This window comes from Quercus lobata, chromosome 9 (assembly GCF_001633185.2).
Source record: "Quercus lobata isolate SW786 chromosome 9, ValleyOak3.0 Primary Assembly, whole genome shotgun sequence".
NCBI lineage: Eukaryota > Viridiplantae > Streptophyta > Magnoliopsida > Fagales > Fagaceae > Quercus > Quercus lobata.
The window spans coordinates 14,476,882-14,491,373 of record NC_044912.1 but is presented as its reverse complement, the minus strand read 5'-3'; the positions used below and the strand labels follow the sequence as shown (position 1 = coordinate 14,491,373).

The 14,492-nt window shown below is 35.2% G+C and overlaps 1 protein-coding gene across 7 annotated transcripts; it reads left to right on the top strand.

Moving 5' to 3' along the window:
• The first annotated feature begins 3,695 nt into the window (after positions 1-3,695).
• On the top strand, positions 3,696-13,290 carry LOC115959510 (flap endonuclease GEN-like 2). Of its 7 annotated transcripts, none has more exons than XM_031077936.1 (14): positions 3,696-3,908; positions 4,023-4,180; positions 4,582-4,643; positions 4,772-4,899; positions 5,374-5,425; positions 5,571-5,643; positions 5,740-5,810; positions 6,488-6,547; positions 6,670-6,841; positions 8,227-8,326; positions 9,667-9,749; positions 11,139-11,239; positions 11,763-11,893; positions 12,465-13,290. In XM_031077936.1, exons 1-14 carry the CDS (start codon positions 3,841-3,843, stop codon positions 12,973-12,975), a joined length of 1,770 nt encoding a protein of 589 aa, XP_030933796.1. In that variant the 5' UTR covers positions 3,696-3,840; the 3' UTR covers positions 12,976-13,290. The 7 variants fall into 7 exon arrangements, with proteins under 7 accessions (XP_030933796.1, XP_030933795.1, XP_030933801.1 ...); XM_031077935.1 differs by having other exon boundaries at positions 3,697-3,908; positions 5,737-5,810; XM_031077941.1 differs by lacking the exon at positions 4,023-4,180 and having other exon boundaries at positions 3,697-3,908; positions 4,768-4,899; positions 5,737-5,810.
• The last annotated feature ends 1,202 nt before the right edge of the window (positions 13,291-14,492 follow it).

Genomic DNA, 14,492 nt, shown 5'->3' with positions numbered 1-14,492 from the left:
AGATTATTGGACTTGTTCACAATGAGAAACTGTCACACAGCTAGGAGACAAGAAGACAATTGCAATTCATTGTAGGCTAATGATTCTCATTCTCTTATATTCAAAGCTAAAATCAGCACTCTTGATGCCCATACTTATTAAGTGATTTAAAAATTTTCAAATTGTAATATATGCATACCACTGCAAACAATATAATTGGAATTAAGTTCTATGTCTTTACATATGACATGTGAACTCATATCTAGATTGCAATCAGATGACAATGCCAATGCAACTTGGTCATAGTAATTGGAAAGTACAAGGATTAATAATTTAGATAGAGGTAGCATCTAGCTTCCTCCCATGCATAAATACACATGTTAAATATTTTCCACAGTTGTGTACTAACCTTCAATCAAAGAAAATCTTATTTTTTGTTTAAGAGAATAACTTACTTTTGTATTTGTTAGGGGTCTTTGTGCAGTAGTGACATGCGTCTCGTTTTGAATCTTTTGATATGTTAGTGGCTAGACTTTGGTTTTTTTGGGTAGTCAAGTTCGGTACTCATGCCAATGGGTTGTCCATTGCTCGCTACCTTTGCGATTTCTCCTAGGCAAAAGACAGTATAATGAGTAATGAAAATAATAAATTAATGTGAAAAATAGTTTTCTCATGTATGGATTATTTTAGCATGATTTGAGTTATGAAGCATATATAAATGTGAGAAAATATGTTAGGCTATGAAGTATATACGAATACATATGAAGAAAATATGTTTAGATAACTATAAGCAAGTCCAAGCAAGTATCTTTGACAATATTAAACAAATATATTTGTGTATGCCCAAAATAATTTATGTATAGTTTTAAATCCATGCCAAGAAATACATTAAGCAATATTATATGTAGATTATATTTCAGGCATGGTTTTACTATGTTTATTATAAATCCCCAAACCCAAAATTATGTTCCACCACAATTCTGATGATACATGTTGTTGATGATCATTTTTGGAAGCCCAATAGAAAGAAGAAGCCCAGCAACGTGGGCAGAAAAGAGTTAGTAAGTTGATAGAAAAACCATTAAGCTCAAATGGCAGGAATGATGGATTGTAGGCCCATAAAATAAGCAAATGGACCTTGAGGAAGTAGACGGGCCTAAAGGAGCCCGGAAAGAGAGAAGAAGCAAACTCATGGGCAGTATGTGATGTAGAAAAGTGAGAATGGGCCACAGCAGGCTCGAAGTAATAAAAATAAAGAAAGTAAGGGGTTGATGGAAAGTCCATGAACCCCAAAGATGAAGGATAAGGTAATTAGGCCAGGAAAGCCTAAAGGAGTTAGTAAAAACCCATGAGAATGTAGAGCTAGGAAAAGGGCCAAAAAGGCACAAGGAAAGTAAATGGGCCAAAGATGCCCAACGTAACCAAAAAGGCTCAATAACTATACTGAGTCATTGAGGGAAAATAAGTCACAAGCCCAAAGAGGCCCAGTAGGCTTGGGTCAAATAACGCCACGGCAGGAATGGCAGAGCAGTACGACAGGACACACAAAGATTGCAGAAAAGAACAAGAGAGTGGGTCGAAGGAGGAAAAGCTCACGGCCAAGCAAAAGCCCAGCCTCGAAAGGAGCAGGCTTTAAAGAATGGGAAGCCAGAAAATGGTTCACGCCATAAGAAGCCAAAGGTGGGCAGCATGATGTACAGACAAGTCTCCAGACCATGGCGGACGCGTGAGCAGTAAGTAGATTTCGGACCCAGACATCACTAGCCTGTACCCAACCAATACAGGAGGTGGTGAGGTCATGGGTCAGACGTAAGAGGGCATGGTCTAGTGGTGGGGAGAGGGGAAAACCTATTCTGGGGTTCCTGCTCAGGCTCTTTTGGGGGATACGTCCTGCTGGGATGACATACCACCAAAAGAAAGCAAGGATGAGCTGGGACCACTAGGTGCATGCCATGAGGGATAGGAAGAAAGAGGGATCACTCACTATAGCAAGACAGGTAAACAAACAAAATAGCCTTCTTTGTCTGGTATCATGGCCAGCGCAAGTTAGTGGTGGTGGCTGGCAAACCAGCAAGTGGTCGGCAAGGATGCCCAGACCAGACAAAGGTTGTTAAAGGCTAAAATAGTAAAATCCGGTCACAACAAACACTATAAAAAGGGGCTTTGCCGTGCACAGTAAAAAGGGGGGAGACAGGGCATGTCAGGATCACAATCACAAAAATGCTGTAATAGCAACCTCCAGGAGAGTATCCCAACAAAAAAAATAAGAGAACACGGAGAAAGAAAAAGAAGAAAAAAGAAAGAAAAGAAAAACTAGGAAGAATAGAGAATAGAAAGTATAGAATGGCAGGCATGCATCAATAGGTTGATCTCTTCTCTCCCTCTAAGGCCCTGCTCTCTATCAAAAAGACAGAGGATCACCCATCAAATATAAACCATTCAGGCCCATTCCCTCAAAGCAATTAATTTCTTTCCCCTAAGAAATTAGTCACATTGAGGAAATGGTTTACCTTTTTGGTTTCAACTCTGCGACATTACTTGGCATGGCAGATCGATTTTCCCATCTTTAATACAATAACCCCATTATTATTATTCCTCTTTTATTTCTCTATTTTCGACCTACGGATTGCCTCTTGTCACTCCCTTTTATTCATTTTGTCTATCATTTTTCTTGTATTGTCTTTATCATATTTGCCTGTTATAACTTACCCACAACAGTTCTGCCTGCTTGGCAAACGGGGCATAGTTTGTGCACAAGCTAGACCAAAGTGAGTTACAGTTGGACCGGTCCCGACTCCCTTACTCAAAACATTTGGGCTTAATACCGTAGGAGGCAGCTCGGCCCAACATTGTAAAAAAGGCCCACTACACATCTTTTGTATTTTCTATTTAATGTTGTTAACCATTTCTAATTTTTATAAGATTTTTCTCAAAGAAAATGTAGTGATACACATTGAGAAGACTTTGAAGCCCAGTGGCATTGATTTATTTTGTTGTCGAAGACATTAGAACTTAAAAAAAAAAAAAAAAAACCAATGTCATTTCTTAAGAAAGCAGTTTTTTTATTTTATATTTTTATTCTTTGGTTTAATAATTGATTATTATTTTATTTGATTTCTCAACGTTTATGAATATTCTATGAAACTTAAATTTACAAGAAAAATAAGCTGAATAATAGAGAAAACTTTTCAAAAGAAACTTTTAATAATAATAATAAAAAAAAAGGCTACATCGCAAATTGCATTTTCTAACTTTGCTTTAAATATAACTTCTCATCATCCTTCTCATTCTAAAAGGTATTTTTAGGAAGGATTTAATCCTTTAAGAGATGAAATAAGTCCAATAACACAGTCCCACTTCTTCTTAGAGAAGAGAAAACAATTTTTTTTTTTTTTAGAGATTTTCAACCTATGGCGTCCGCTCCTGATGATATATCTTTATCATCAGATTAAAACATTGATCAGTTTTTGGTGTAGACGGGGATTGAACCCTAGATCTCTTATACAACCATCAAAGACTTTACCAATTAAGTTAACTGGAACCCACAGAAGAGAAAACAACTTAATTTGGAAAAAAAAATACTAATTCAACTAGGAAAAAGGAAATTCTGGTCCAACTAAGAAAGCATTAAAAAAAAAAAAAAAAAAGTCCAGCCCAAAAGAACCAAATTTTGTAAAACCATAAAAAGGCCCAAATCTGATCCATTGGGTCCAATCATTCTCTCTAGTCACTCACCATGTTCAGTACACAAGTTGCAGAAGAACCCGCACAAATCACCTTCACCATTTTCATATTTTTAACGGATAAATAAAACTTCAGAGTTTTCAAAATTCCCTCTCTGTCTCAGTCTCAGTAGTTGGTATGGGTGTGAAGAACTTGTGGGATATCTTGGAATCATGCAAGAAAACTCTACCACTTCACCATCTCCAGTAAGTTTCCCACTTTTCTTTTCTCTTTTTCTCGCCAACCAAACAGACCCTAATGGTTATTTTTCTTTTGGGATTTATGTTTGGTTTTAAAAATTTTGAATTATGGGTTTTTAGGAATAAGAGGGTGTGCATAGATCTCTCTTGCTGGATGGTTCAGCTTCAAAACGTTAGCAAATCACACTCTTGTATAAAACAGAAGGTTTATCTCAGAGGTCTCTTTCACCGCCTCAGAGCTCTCATTGCTGTTAATTGCACCATTGTTTTTGTTACAGGTACTTAATTCATATGCTTTTGTGTTTCTGGGTTTTCTTCAATTCTGTCATTTACTTTTAAAACTTGATGTGGGTTTTTTAATTTAATCTTTTACTTATTGTGAAGATTGGGTTTTTGGTTATTTGTCAAAGAATGACTAATGGGGCACTTGATTTTTAGGAATAGTTTGCATAGATGTTTGTGTTGGTGATTTTTCTTTTTTAGAATGAGACTCTTATAATGTCACTTTTCTCTGTATACACACTATGTACATGGGATTTGGCCCCTTTATGGTTAAGGTATGAATTTTTGCTTATCTATGAAGTATATGAAAACGATGTATTCAGTTAAGATGTTATTGCTTTCAGAACATGGCATTTGATCACATATCTTAATTTTAATTAATCTTTGCTGCCTGTAGATGGATCCATTCCTGCTATTAAGTTATCAACTTATAGACGCCGCTTAAATTCAGGAAGTGAGGTGAGAAACCTTGTGTGCAAATGCAATCACTGTATGTTGTTTACTTTCTTTTAATCTTATTTTGGGTCTTTTTTTTTTTTTTGTGTGGAAAGTTCTTCATACTAACTTGATTTGGTTTATGAAGGCAGGTTACTCAAGATGATAGAAACTTGCAAAATGTTACCTCCCTACGAAGAAATATGGGATCTGAGTTTTCATGCATGATAAAAGAGGCTAAAGTTTTGGGCATGGCACTTGGCATTGCTTGCTTAGATGGGTAATGTCTACTGCTAAAGTAAAATTTTTTAATATAGGATTATAGAAGCAAGAACTCACTATTTTTTTGTCAAATAAAGGAATATGAAATTTATCTGCATGAATCTTTTAATGGGTTTAATGAATAAAAAAGTGTAACAAATGGAAACCAAAAGAATGAAATAAATATAAAAAATTTATTTTATCTTATTAAGCTAACCAATCTTGAAAAAAAATTTCTTGTCTAATCTAGACTTTTCAGGTCTAGTAAGGTTTATTTTGCATGATATTATGGTAAATCATGATGCGCCACTTTATTTAATAAAAATATATATGAGAATTTGTTTTCCTTAAAAGAGGAGAGAAGGGCTTCGATTCATGGAAATGCTTTTGTGAAAAAATATTAGCAACCCCCCCACCCCTTTTTTTCTTCTATTGTAAACAAAAAGACCTGGACTAACTCTATATGTTTTTATTTTATTTTTCTAAAATTTAGGATTGAAGAAGCTGAAGCACAGTGTGCATTACTAAACTCAGAATCATTATGTGTGAGTACACTTTTTACTGTCAGTCATGTCGGGACTATTCCATAGGAGATGCATACTATGCACTATCATATTCTCACCATAAAAAATCACTAACATTGTTATCATCATTATCATTTTTCATTAACATTACTATAACGACCATTAGGATGGATGTTTCACTTCGGACTCAGATGTCTTTCTTTTTGGTGCAAGGACCGTGTACAGAGATATATGCCTTGGTAGGTAGATTCACACTTGGTTGCATATTGAAATTCCTTAGAGTAACTTGTTTTTTGTGTACTAATTATGCATCCATTTTGTTAATAAATTAGGAGATAGTGGTTATGTCACTTGCTATGAAATGACAGACGTAGAGAGACGGCTTGGATTTGGAAGGAACTCATTGGTAAGTTTCTAATTGTGAATGTGAAATATTTATGAAGCTTTTTAGAAGAAAAAAAATGATAATTCCTTTGCTATGCAATTGATTAACAATGACAACAACCGAGCATTAGTCCCAATTGTTTTGAGCTTGGCTATGGATCCTTAACAGATCAGTCACGGTCAGCTATATGTATATTTTTCTGCCATAGGCAAGTGCATCCATAATACTTAGTAATATCTTCAAAGTCTATCGTTCACCTAATGCAACGATAATGAGCAACTTCGAGAGAAGGCCAAAAGGGTGATACTAAGCTGCAAAAGCATTTACATCTTGGCTTTAAGATATGATAAGAAGCCCTCCTTCAACTCCTTTAGGAAACTATGTTCTTCTATGTTACAAGACCTGAAATGATATAGCTCTGTTTTAGGAATTGTTGTTCATGAGAGCTTCTCATATGGAACTGATCACATGCGTGTGCGTGCGTATATGTTTGTGTGGATGCATGGGTGTCTAGCTTTGTCTCAATAATATTGATCGCAATTTGCTTCATTTTCTCCTTAAGAAATGGCATTTATAAAATCTTTTATCTAAGAATCTACTTTTATATATTCCATTTGAGTCAAGCTTCCTCCTCTTGTAACAAGCTAGGTGACTTGGTAACTTTTTGGATAAGTAACTCAGTAACTTGTGATCTTCAGATTACTCTTGCACTACTTCTTGGCTGTGACTACTCGCAAGGAGTTCATGGTCTAGGTCCCGTAAGTTCTAAACCTGTTCTTTCTCTTTGGTGGACTACATTCTTCTTTATGTACCTATCAGATCTCATTTAGAATGGTGAATGGAAGCTTATGCTGTTGTACTAAAATTTCCCTGTCTTCAGGAGTCCGCTTGTCAGATTGTTAAATCAGTTGGAGACAATGTTGTCCTTCAAAAAGTTGCCTCTGAAGGATTGTCCTTCGTAAAAAAGAAAAGAAGTTCAAAGAAACAGGGGGCCGTTTCCAAGTGCAATAATAGCAAGGAGAACTCACTGGATCATGATATGAATGTTAATGGTGAATTCTAGAAACCTTCTATAGTTCATGTAACAGGCCTGCATGTGGTTCTATTATGCTGTTTTGAAACTTTTTTGCAAGCTAATGAACTCTGTCTCAAATGACACTTTCTCCTCCAATAAGAATGGGTGGAGGGTCAGGTTATGGGTACAAACCCATTAGGTGTAAGTGTGTGCGACAACAATAACCAAAATAATAACAAAGCCTTAGTCCCTAATTTTGGGTTGGCTATGGATTCTCAACAAATTAGTCAAGGTCGACCACATGTATTATTTTTCTCCATTCTATTTTATCGGTCTTTGTAACTTCCTTAATTGACATTTCATGTTTTACTACTTCTAATAATGTTTTTCTTTTTTTTTTTTTGGGGGTGGGGGGGGGGGGCGTGTTCATGGGTGTGCTAAATTTGAATTAGGTTTACAATTTAGTTTTGATTGAGTAGCATTATTGGATAATGATTTTTGATCTTTGAGAAAAAAGGTTTTGATAAAATTGGGTTTTTGGGTGACTTTAATAAATCATTTATAAAATGCTTTAGTGGCTATTTTGACACAAAAAATAATTGCTATATATATATGTGTGTGTGTGTGTGTGTGTGTGTGACTGTGTGTTTGGACTTTGTGTGGACATTTTTCTCATGCTTTTATAGGATTTGCATATTAAGTGAGGGACTTGTTTTATCTTCTAGTTATATTTATACATAAAAAATGTGAAAAGGGGTAGAGGAAGACCTAAAATAATGTTGGTAGCCTAGGAGGGTAGTTGATTTTTTATCTAGGTGCAGGATTTGGTTTGGGATGCACTATTCGGTGATTTGGAATTTTTCACCATTATGTTTGATGTGGCTAGAGGTCGGGACATGGTGTGATGACAAGTGCCTTTCACCAAAAGTTACAAGTCGTGGTGTTCGAGTCCAAGAAACTCTCCAAAACAAATTAGAAGTAAGGCTACCTACCATGATCTTTCCAAGATGCCCGCAAAAAAATGGGAGTTTTGTGCACTGGGTATGACCTTTTTAAAAAATAAAAAATAAAAAATATATTTTTGATGTGGCTATTGTGGAAGGAGCACAATCATTGGGTCTTTAAGGATAAAGTCAATTTAAAGAACTAGCTTGAAGTCTTGCTACTTCAATCTTTGTTTGATTGGTCATGTGTGTGGAGTCTCAAATAATACCTCTTTTGTGTAAGTTTGTAATTCTTTTTGGTTATGGAGTACTTATCATCATGAGTCGGTCGAAACCTTTTTCATTAATAACTTATTTTGCCATTGTTGCTATTGTTTTATAGCTATGCATGTGTTTTGATCATCAGTTCCAAATATTTGGTTTTACAAATGGAAGACTTCACATTGATGTTACCATTGAACATTTTTTGGTCTTGTAGGAAGTAAGCATGATTCAGAAAGGGATGATCGGCACTTGCAAGTTATTGATGCATATTTGAAGCCCAAGTGCCACTTGGCAGATTCTGATGCTGTGCATAGGTAAAAACATCAGTTCTGTTGTTTGTTGGGACTAATACTTGTTGCTGCATATGTGAGAGTGTTTAGATATGTAATATGTTTGGACCTTTTTTGTTTTTTCCCCTTTTCATCCCTTCGTGTAACTTATAGATGATTTGTTATACACCATCTTTCATTTCTTTCTTCTGCTCCAGTCATGTCTTAAACTCTAACAAATTCAACCAGTCAACCCCCTGCCCAATCCAAAATCTGAACAGCAGCTGTAAGGTTGTGGCTTTTGATCATTTTACGGATATGGGAATGCAACATGTATTTATATGAAAGGATCAATTAGGTAAAATTCTTTAAAAGAGCCTAATCTTTCTGATTCCATTAGAGTATTGGAAATAATGATAGTTGTCCCCCCCCCCCCCAAAAAAAATCCAATAGAATGTCCTGTCTTTTTCCCTGGCTTTTCTGATAAAAGCACATATGATGTGATATTACTCCCAGCATGACAAGCATTGCTGTTTTAAAAATCTACATCCCCCCCCTGTGATAGGAATGCATATTTCATTATAATTGAGACTAATATGCAACTTCATTTGGTTTTGGCAAGCCTTATTTACTCAGCCAAAATTCTATATACTCTGGCTGATTCTGCCAAGTGTTATGTTAAACGTCTATGATAGCATTTTGAACTGGAAGTTTGATTATGTCAGTTAAGTATTTGGCCCATGGAAAATCTTTTAATGAGAGAAACACTTTAATGCAATGAAGCACTTATCTGTAGATCAGTTCCATATCATCTAGTCTCTAATATTATTATGGTAAGAATATTTTGGTCTTTTTAGAATTAGTTGCTTAAGAAGACAAGTTATATGTATACGACAAGTTACTTATAAACTGGGAGAATTTTTTTTTTCTTTACCAGTGGGTACTATAATTAATGAGCTTTTGACAAGATAATAAATAAAGGGGATGAAAATAGACATGAATACATCTTTAAATTTATTGTTTGCAAAGGCTTAGCATGTATCTCATGCAAAATGCTACATGAGTGTCCGCACCTGATATCTGCTCAAAAATCACCATGTAATAGTGCTGGAGTTGGTAGTACCTGTTAACCTCAATTTCCTGTAATGGGCCATAGCATGTATATCAATCTGAACCTATGCATGGTTCAATAGGGTGCACCAAAAGCAGTGAAACTCAAGCTCTTAGCTTACCATCAGCTGGGTAAGTTTTAGCTTTTCCTGCACAGCCTGTATTGTTCTTAGCTCATCTAGAACTGGATTTAGACTATGGTAGTGTGGTGCTTATATTGCATAATCTTGGGAGTGAAGTACTGAAGTTGCTTTTTTATTGCTTTGCCGTTGTAGGGCTCTTGCTCAATATCCTTTTCAACGTGCCAAACTTCAGCAGATATGTGCTCAGTTTTTTGAGTGGCCTCTTGAGAAAACAGGTTCTTCATTCATTCCCTTGTTCATATTTCATGCCTTATATGCTCGTACACACATACATGAAATGTAAGAATTTATACAAGCACATTGTTGATTTTGGTTGTCTTAAATAGTCAAAGTTTGTAGTGGCTAAATGGAAGTCAAGGATTTTGGCTATTGTCCGGTAACTCCCAAAGCAAAATTCTCATGTGAAGTCAGAATGTCGGATCTTTCCAATGGTTAAAATTTTTGGTGTGTTTTTTTTAGTGGTTAAAGTTTTAAGTTGTTCAAGTCTTCTAATTTGGATCTAAAATTTGGTGGATTAGGCAAATATGTTGTAATTGTAGGATGCTTATATTTGAGAATTGTCATGCCAGATGCTTCAAGAGCATGAACCCTGTCCATTTGTGTGCATCACTTGTTTGTAGTCCGAAAGATTTGCAGAATGTTATGGGTTCTATAAATCTTAGTTAAAAACTTACTACATATTGAACAAGCTCAAGTATTTCACCAAGAGTCTTGCGGCTTAGTGGCATTGCCTAGTCTGCTTCCTGAGGAGAACCAGGATTCGAATTCCCCCTCCCCCACTTGTTGTAACGTTTGAATTAAAAAAAGAAAAAGGAAAAAAAAAAAAAAAGCACAAGTAATTCAAAATGCCTGCCATATCTATATCTAATATATATGAGATATGAATATGTGAAGATCTTGGGTAGGGCATGGATATGGCACGTATTGATTTGAGGTAAAATTAATTGTTCTTAAGGAAAAATAGGGATTTCAACAGATATAAGTGAGGATATATTTTACACCCCTTGTACTTGTTCTATTTTCATAAAGTCATTACACAAGAAAAAAAAAAGTTTTAGACCTTCAAAATTCTAAATCTTCGTAAATGTCTAGCATGGGTTTGGATCATTTAAAAAAAAAAAAAAAATCTTCATAGTTTGTTTAATTATATGTAGCTATTTTATGCCTTTAAAGTTTGTTATTCATCTTTTAAACTAAAAATTTGGCACATCTATTACAAAATATTAATAAGCTTAACCCTGTCATATCATATCCCAGATTAAAGAAATGAAGTATTGCTGGTATCCATATTGTATCATATTGACATTTGTGCTTGATGCTTCACAGATACTTAGTTATTGTTTTCTCAGTTTCTACCCATGGTCTTCACAATGGATTAATTCATGGTTAATATTAGACATTCGCTAAGACAAAGATGCTGTGTCCATATTTCTAGATTTTTGGGATTTTCTGTCAACACAATTTGCTTGTGTCCAAAATCATAGAAAATATGGGAATTTTTTGAGGTTACAGGGTGTCATATTATATGTTATTCCAGTTTTTTTTTTTTTTTTTGGGCCTTCTTATTTTTGTTTATTTTACCTTATTCATGATTCATATCTCAGATGAGTATATCCTTCCAAAGATTGCTGAACGAAACTTACGGCGATTTTGTAATTTGCGATCAACTTCATCAGATCTAGGATTGAAGCTTCCATTACACAAGGTACTACTGTTCTTTTTTTTTTTTTTTAAACACTAATTCCTTATTCATTAATGGTTTACTCAAGATAAATTATAATGATAGAATTCTGTTTGGTCACTCATGTCCTTTAAACTTGCACAGTTGCACCATTAGTACTACCCTGGAAGATTTTAAAAGTAGCATGTAAAGAATGAATGTCAATTGTCATTTGCATTATATTGAAAGCTATGCTCTATCCTTCTGCTTGGACTATTTTTAAAATTGGAGCCACTAGCTCTTTTGATTTCATGATATGCCAAGAAGCAATTCTGGCATAAATTTGTTGTAGTTACTGTTGAAAATAAGGTAACTGATTATATGTACTTTATAAAAAAGTGCAATGACTTTACCCATAGGACGTATAAATGCCCCCTTTTCACATTTAAACATAGTTGATAAAATCTGAGTGAATATGTTGTTTGTACTTTTCTATCTTTAACCATTTTGTGGCATATTATGTTTACGATTCCTCTTTCATTTGACTAGTAATATTTCCCAATTACAGATACCAGTTAAATGCCCTGTCTCTAAAATTATCAAGCATCGAAAGGTTCAGGGAAGAGATTGTTATGAGGTCTCATGGGAGGATTTAGATGGACTTAAGACCTCCATAGTACCAGCGGATCTTGTAGAGAGGTAATGAATTTTATCCTTTTGTAGTGACTTTAAGTATAATGTTGGGTGGTGCTACATCTAATCCAAGATGGATTTTGTGTTGCATGCACATTGAAAGATTTTGTTTGAGATTGCACTTAAAATAGGCATGGAATCTTTTCTAATGAAAGCTTAGGTTTTTTTAGCAATCAATCAATAGAGTATGTTTCTGTTTTCCCCTTTTTTTTCTTGGAGTTTAGACCAATATGTAAGTAGAAAAAAAGAACATATCTAAGTACAACAAATATTCTTAAATAATGCATTGAGAGGACCACATCAAGAAGACCGTTCATATTCTATAGTTATTAATGAATTTCTGGTAAAAGCTTAATGCTGTGTAAATGTTTTTTTTAACATTTTCATGGCCCATACAGAGGGTATCCAGTTCTACACCTGGAACTGAGCAAACAAAAAGTTCTGCAATCATTTTTCAGATATTTCTTAGGAGTATTCTGGATAAGCAAATAGGATTTATCTCCGTTTTTATTTTAATATCTTTTAATACTGGAAAATTCGTTTTCCTTATCCTTTATTCCTTTTTGTTTGTCCAAAGTGCTTGTCCTGAGAAGATTGTGGAATTTGAGGAGGAAAGAGCTGAAAGGAAGAAACAAAATCACAGGAAAACAAGGCCAAAGAAATCAGAGAAGGGATCTTCTCTGACTGAAATTGATCTAAAACTCCAAAGACTATTACTTGACATCGAATTAGAAAGCAGTTCTGTTCACAATGCCTCCTTTTCTTCAAATGTGGAGATATCAGAAAGCCGTACTGCTGCACCAGAATTTGATCTTACAAACCAAGATCTGTGGCTTGATCCAAAGAGCAGTGATGATATATCTTGCAATGAAGTTGGTCCAAGTACTGCTAAAAGTGAGGTCATTGATCTCTTAAGCCCTTCCCCGCCAAGACAATCCCGTATAGTATCCAAATTTCCAAAATCAAATGGTCAATGTATTGATGTAATTGATTTGAGTGAATCAGAAACTGATGTGTCTCCTGAACATGAGAGGAAGGCAAGAGAGTTAAGATTGTTCTTAGCCAGCATTAGGGATGAAATCTCTTGAACAGCCATGAAGAAGTCTAATGTAATCGCAGTTTGGATTTTCCCAATGAAACTGATTCCATGTCATGTACCTCTTCAGTCTCCTCTTTGTGGTTAGTGGAGATAGTGTGGTGTTTCCTTGTATACATCCTGTGTACTAAGGTTTGTTCTTTTCTTTTAATGAATTTTTTGCTTATAAAAAGAGTGCGTACTGTACAACAATCATATTTAGATGTATTAACAAGGATACTGGATAAATTAATCTGAAGTCTCAAACGTAGGATGTAAAGTTCAAATTCTTTCATTCTCAAATCTATAGTTCTTGGCTTTAGACCTTTCTGGTAGTTTGTGATTTGGTTTCAAGCTAAAGATTGTATTCCATACTTCAATTTTGCCTGTGGATTTCAAGCTTTTTACTTTTTTTTATTATTAATTATATTTTGCATATTATCAATGACAAATCAATTTCAACCTTATCAACATCATAAGCATAATTTCAATCTTAAGAGGGGGTAAGGAAACTTTATTGAGCAGCACAGGAACTTGGGCTTGATTGGTTTTGTGTTATAAGAAAGTATTATGAAAAGTATGTGAGAACTTAGGCCTAATTGGTTTGTGTTTCTAGTTTATCCCCATTTCAAGAACATGGTAGGAAGATTCCATTTTGTTCATATATATATATATATATATATATATGGGGGCCGGTTAGTCACTAGGATTATTAAAGTCAAGTTAATTGGGCCTGTGGCCCATCCGAGGATACAAAACTATCCGAGGAGGCCCATATCAAGCTGTAGGGGTAACCAAACGAAAGGAAGAGTGAATATCACGAAAGGTGAGTTCAGTATTCGTCCGAGGACAAAATCCTTCTCGGCAATATGAGTCTGAGGACAACTAGAACGCCACCTTGTTACAAATGTACTTCAGAGCTACATTACCACTAAAGGTGGGATAAGGGACCAAGGGTAAGAAAGAGAAGGCAAACAAATATCTATAACAACAGCTGTCTCCGCATTAATTGCCTCTCAACCAACTCTCTGGTCGCATTAATGTAGAGGTGATGCCTGAACAGTGATGAAGCAGCCTTACAGCTGCTAGTAGGAGGTTCCAGAAGGTGTTAGATGGGACAGCGAGAGATCTCTTGAACCCAACCTACACGTGTGTGGTGAAAATGATATGAATAGGGCAGTATATAACATGAAAGACAAGCATGCCAAAGAAGGGGGATCGGAACATAGAAAGAGAAAACAGAGAACACTCATGAAAAAGGCTTAGAAACCAAAGAATTGTACTTGTTTCTAGTAGAAACTAATTGTTATACCGGTGCTAATCCATTTATAAACATGAGGTTGAATCGTTTTCCTTTTAAAGTTAACCTAGTTCTTGAACACTCACGCTTTACAAATTTTATTGTTTGGGCCTTAAACGTGCGAACCCAATACCAGTTTGGGTCGTTACAAATTGAGTCTTTACAATATATATATATATATATATATATATATTACATTTACAGTGATTTTTGTTTTGTGATCCCCTGCC

Coding starts and splice junctions, on each gene's coding strand:
- LOC115959510 (XM_031077935.1), top strand. CDS start 3,841: ATGGGTGTGAAGAACTTGTGGGATATCTTGGAATCATGCAAGAAAACT. Junction 6,842..8,226: donor TCATGATATGAATGTTAATG/GTGAATTCTAGA, acceptor TTGGTCTTGTAG/GAAGTAAGCATGATTCAGAA. Junction 11,240..11,762: donor TGAAGCTTCCATTACACAAG/GTACTACTGTTC, acceptor TCCCAATTACAG/ATACCAGTTAAATGCCCTGT.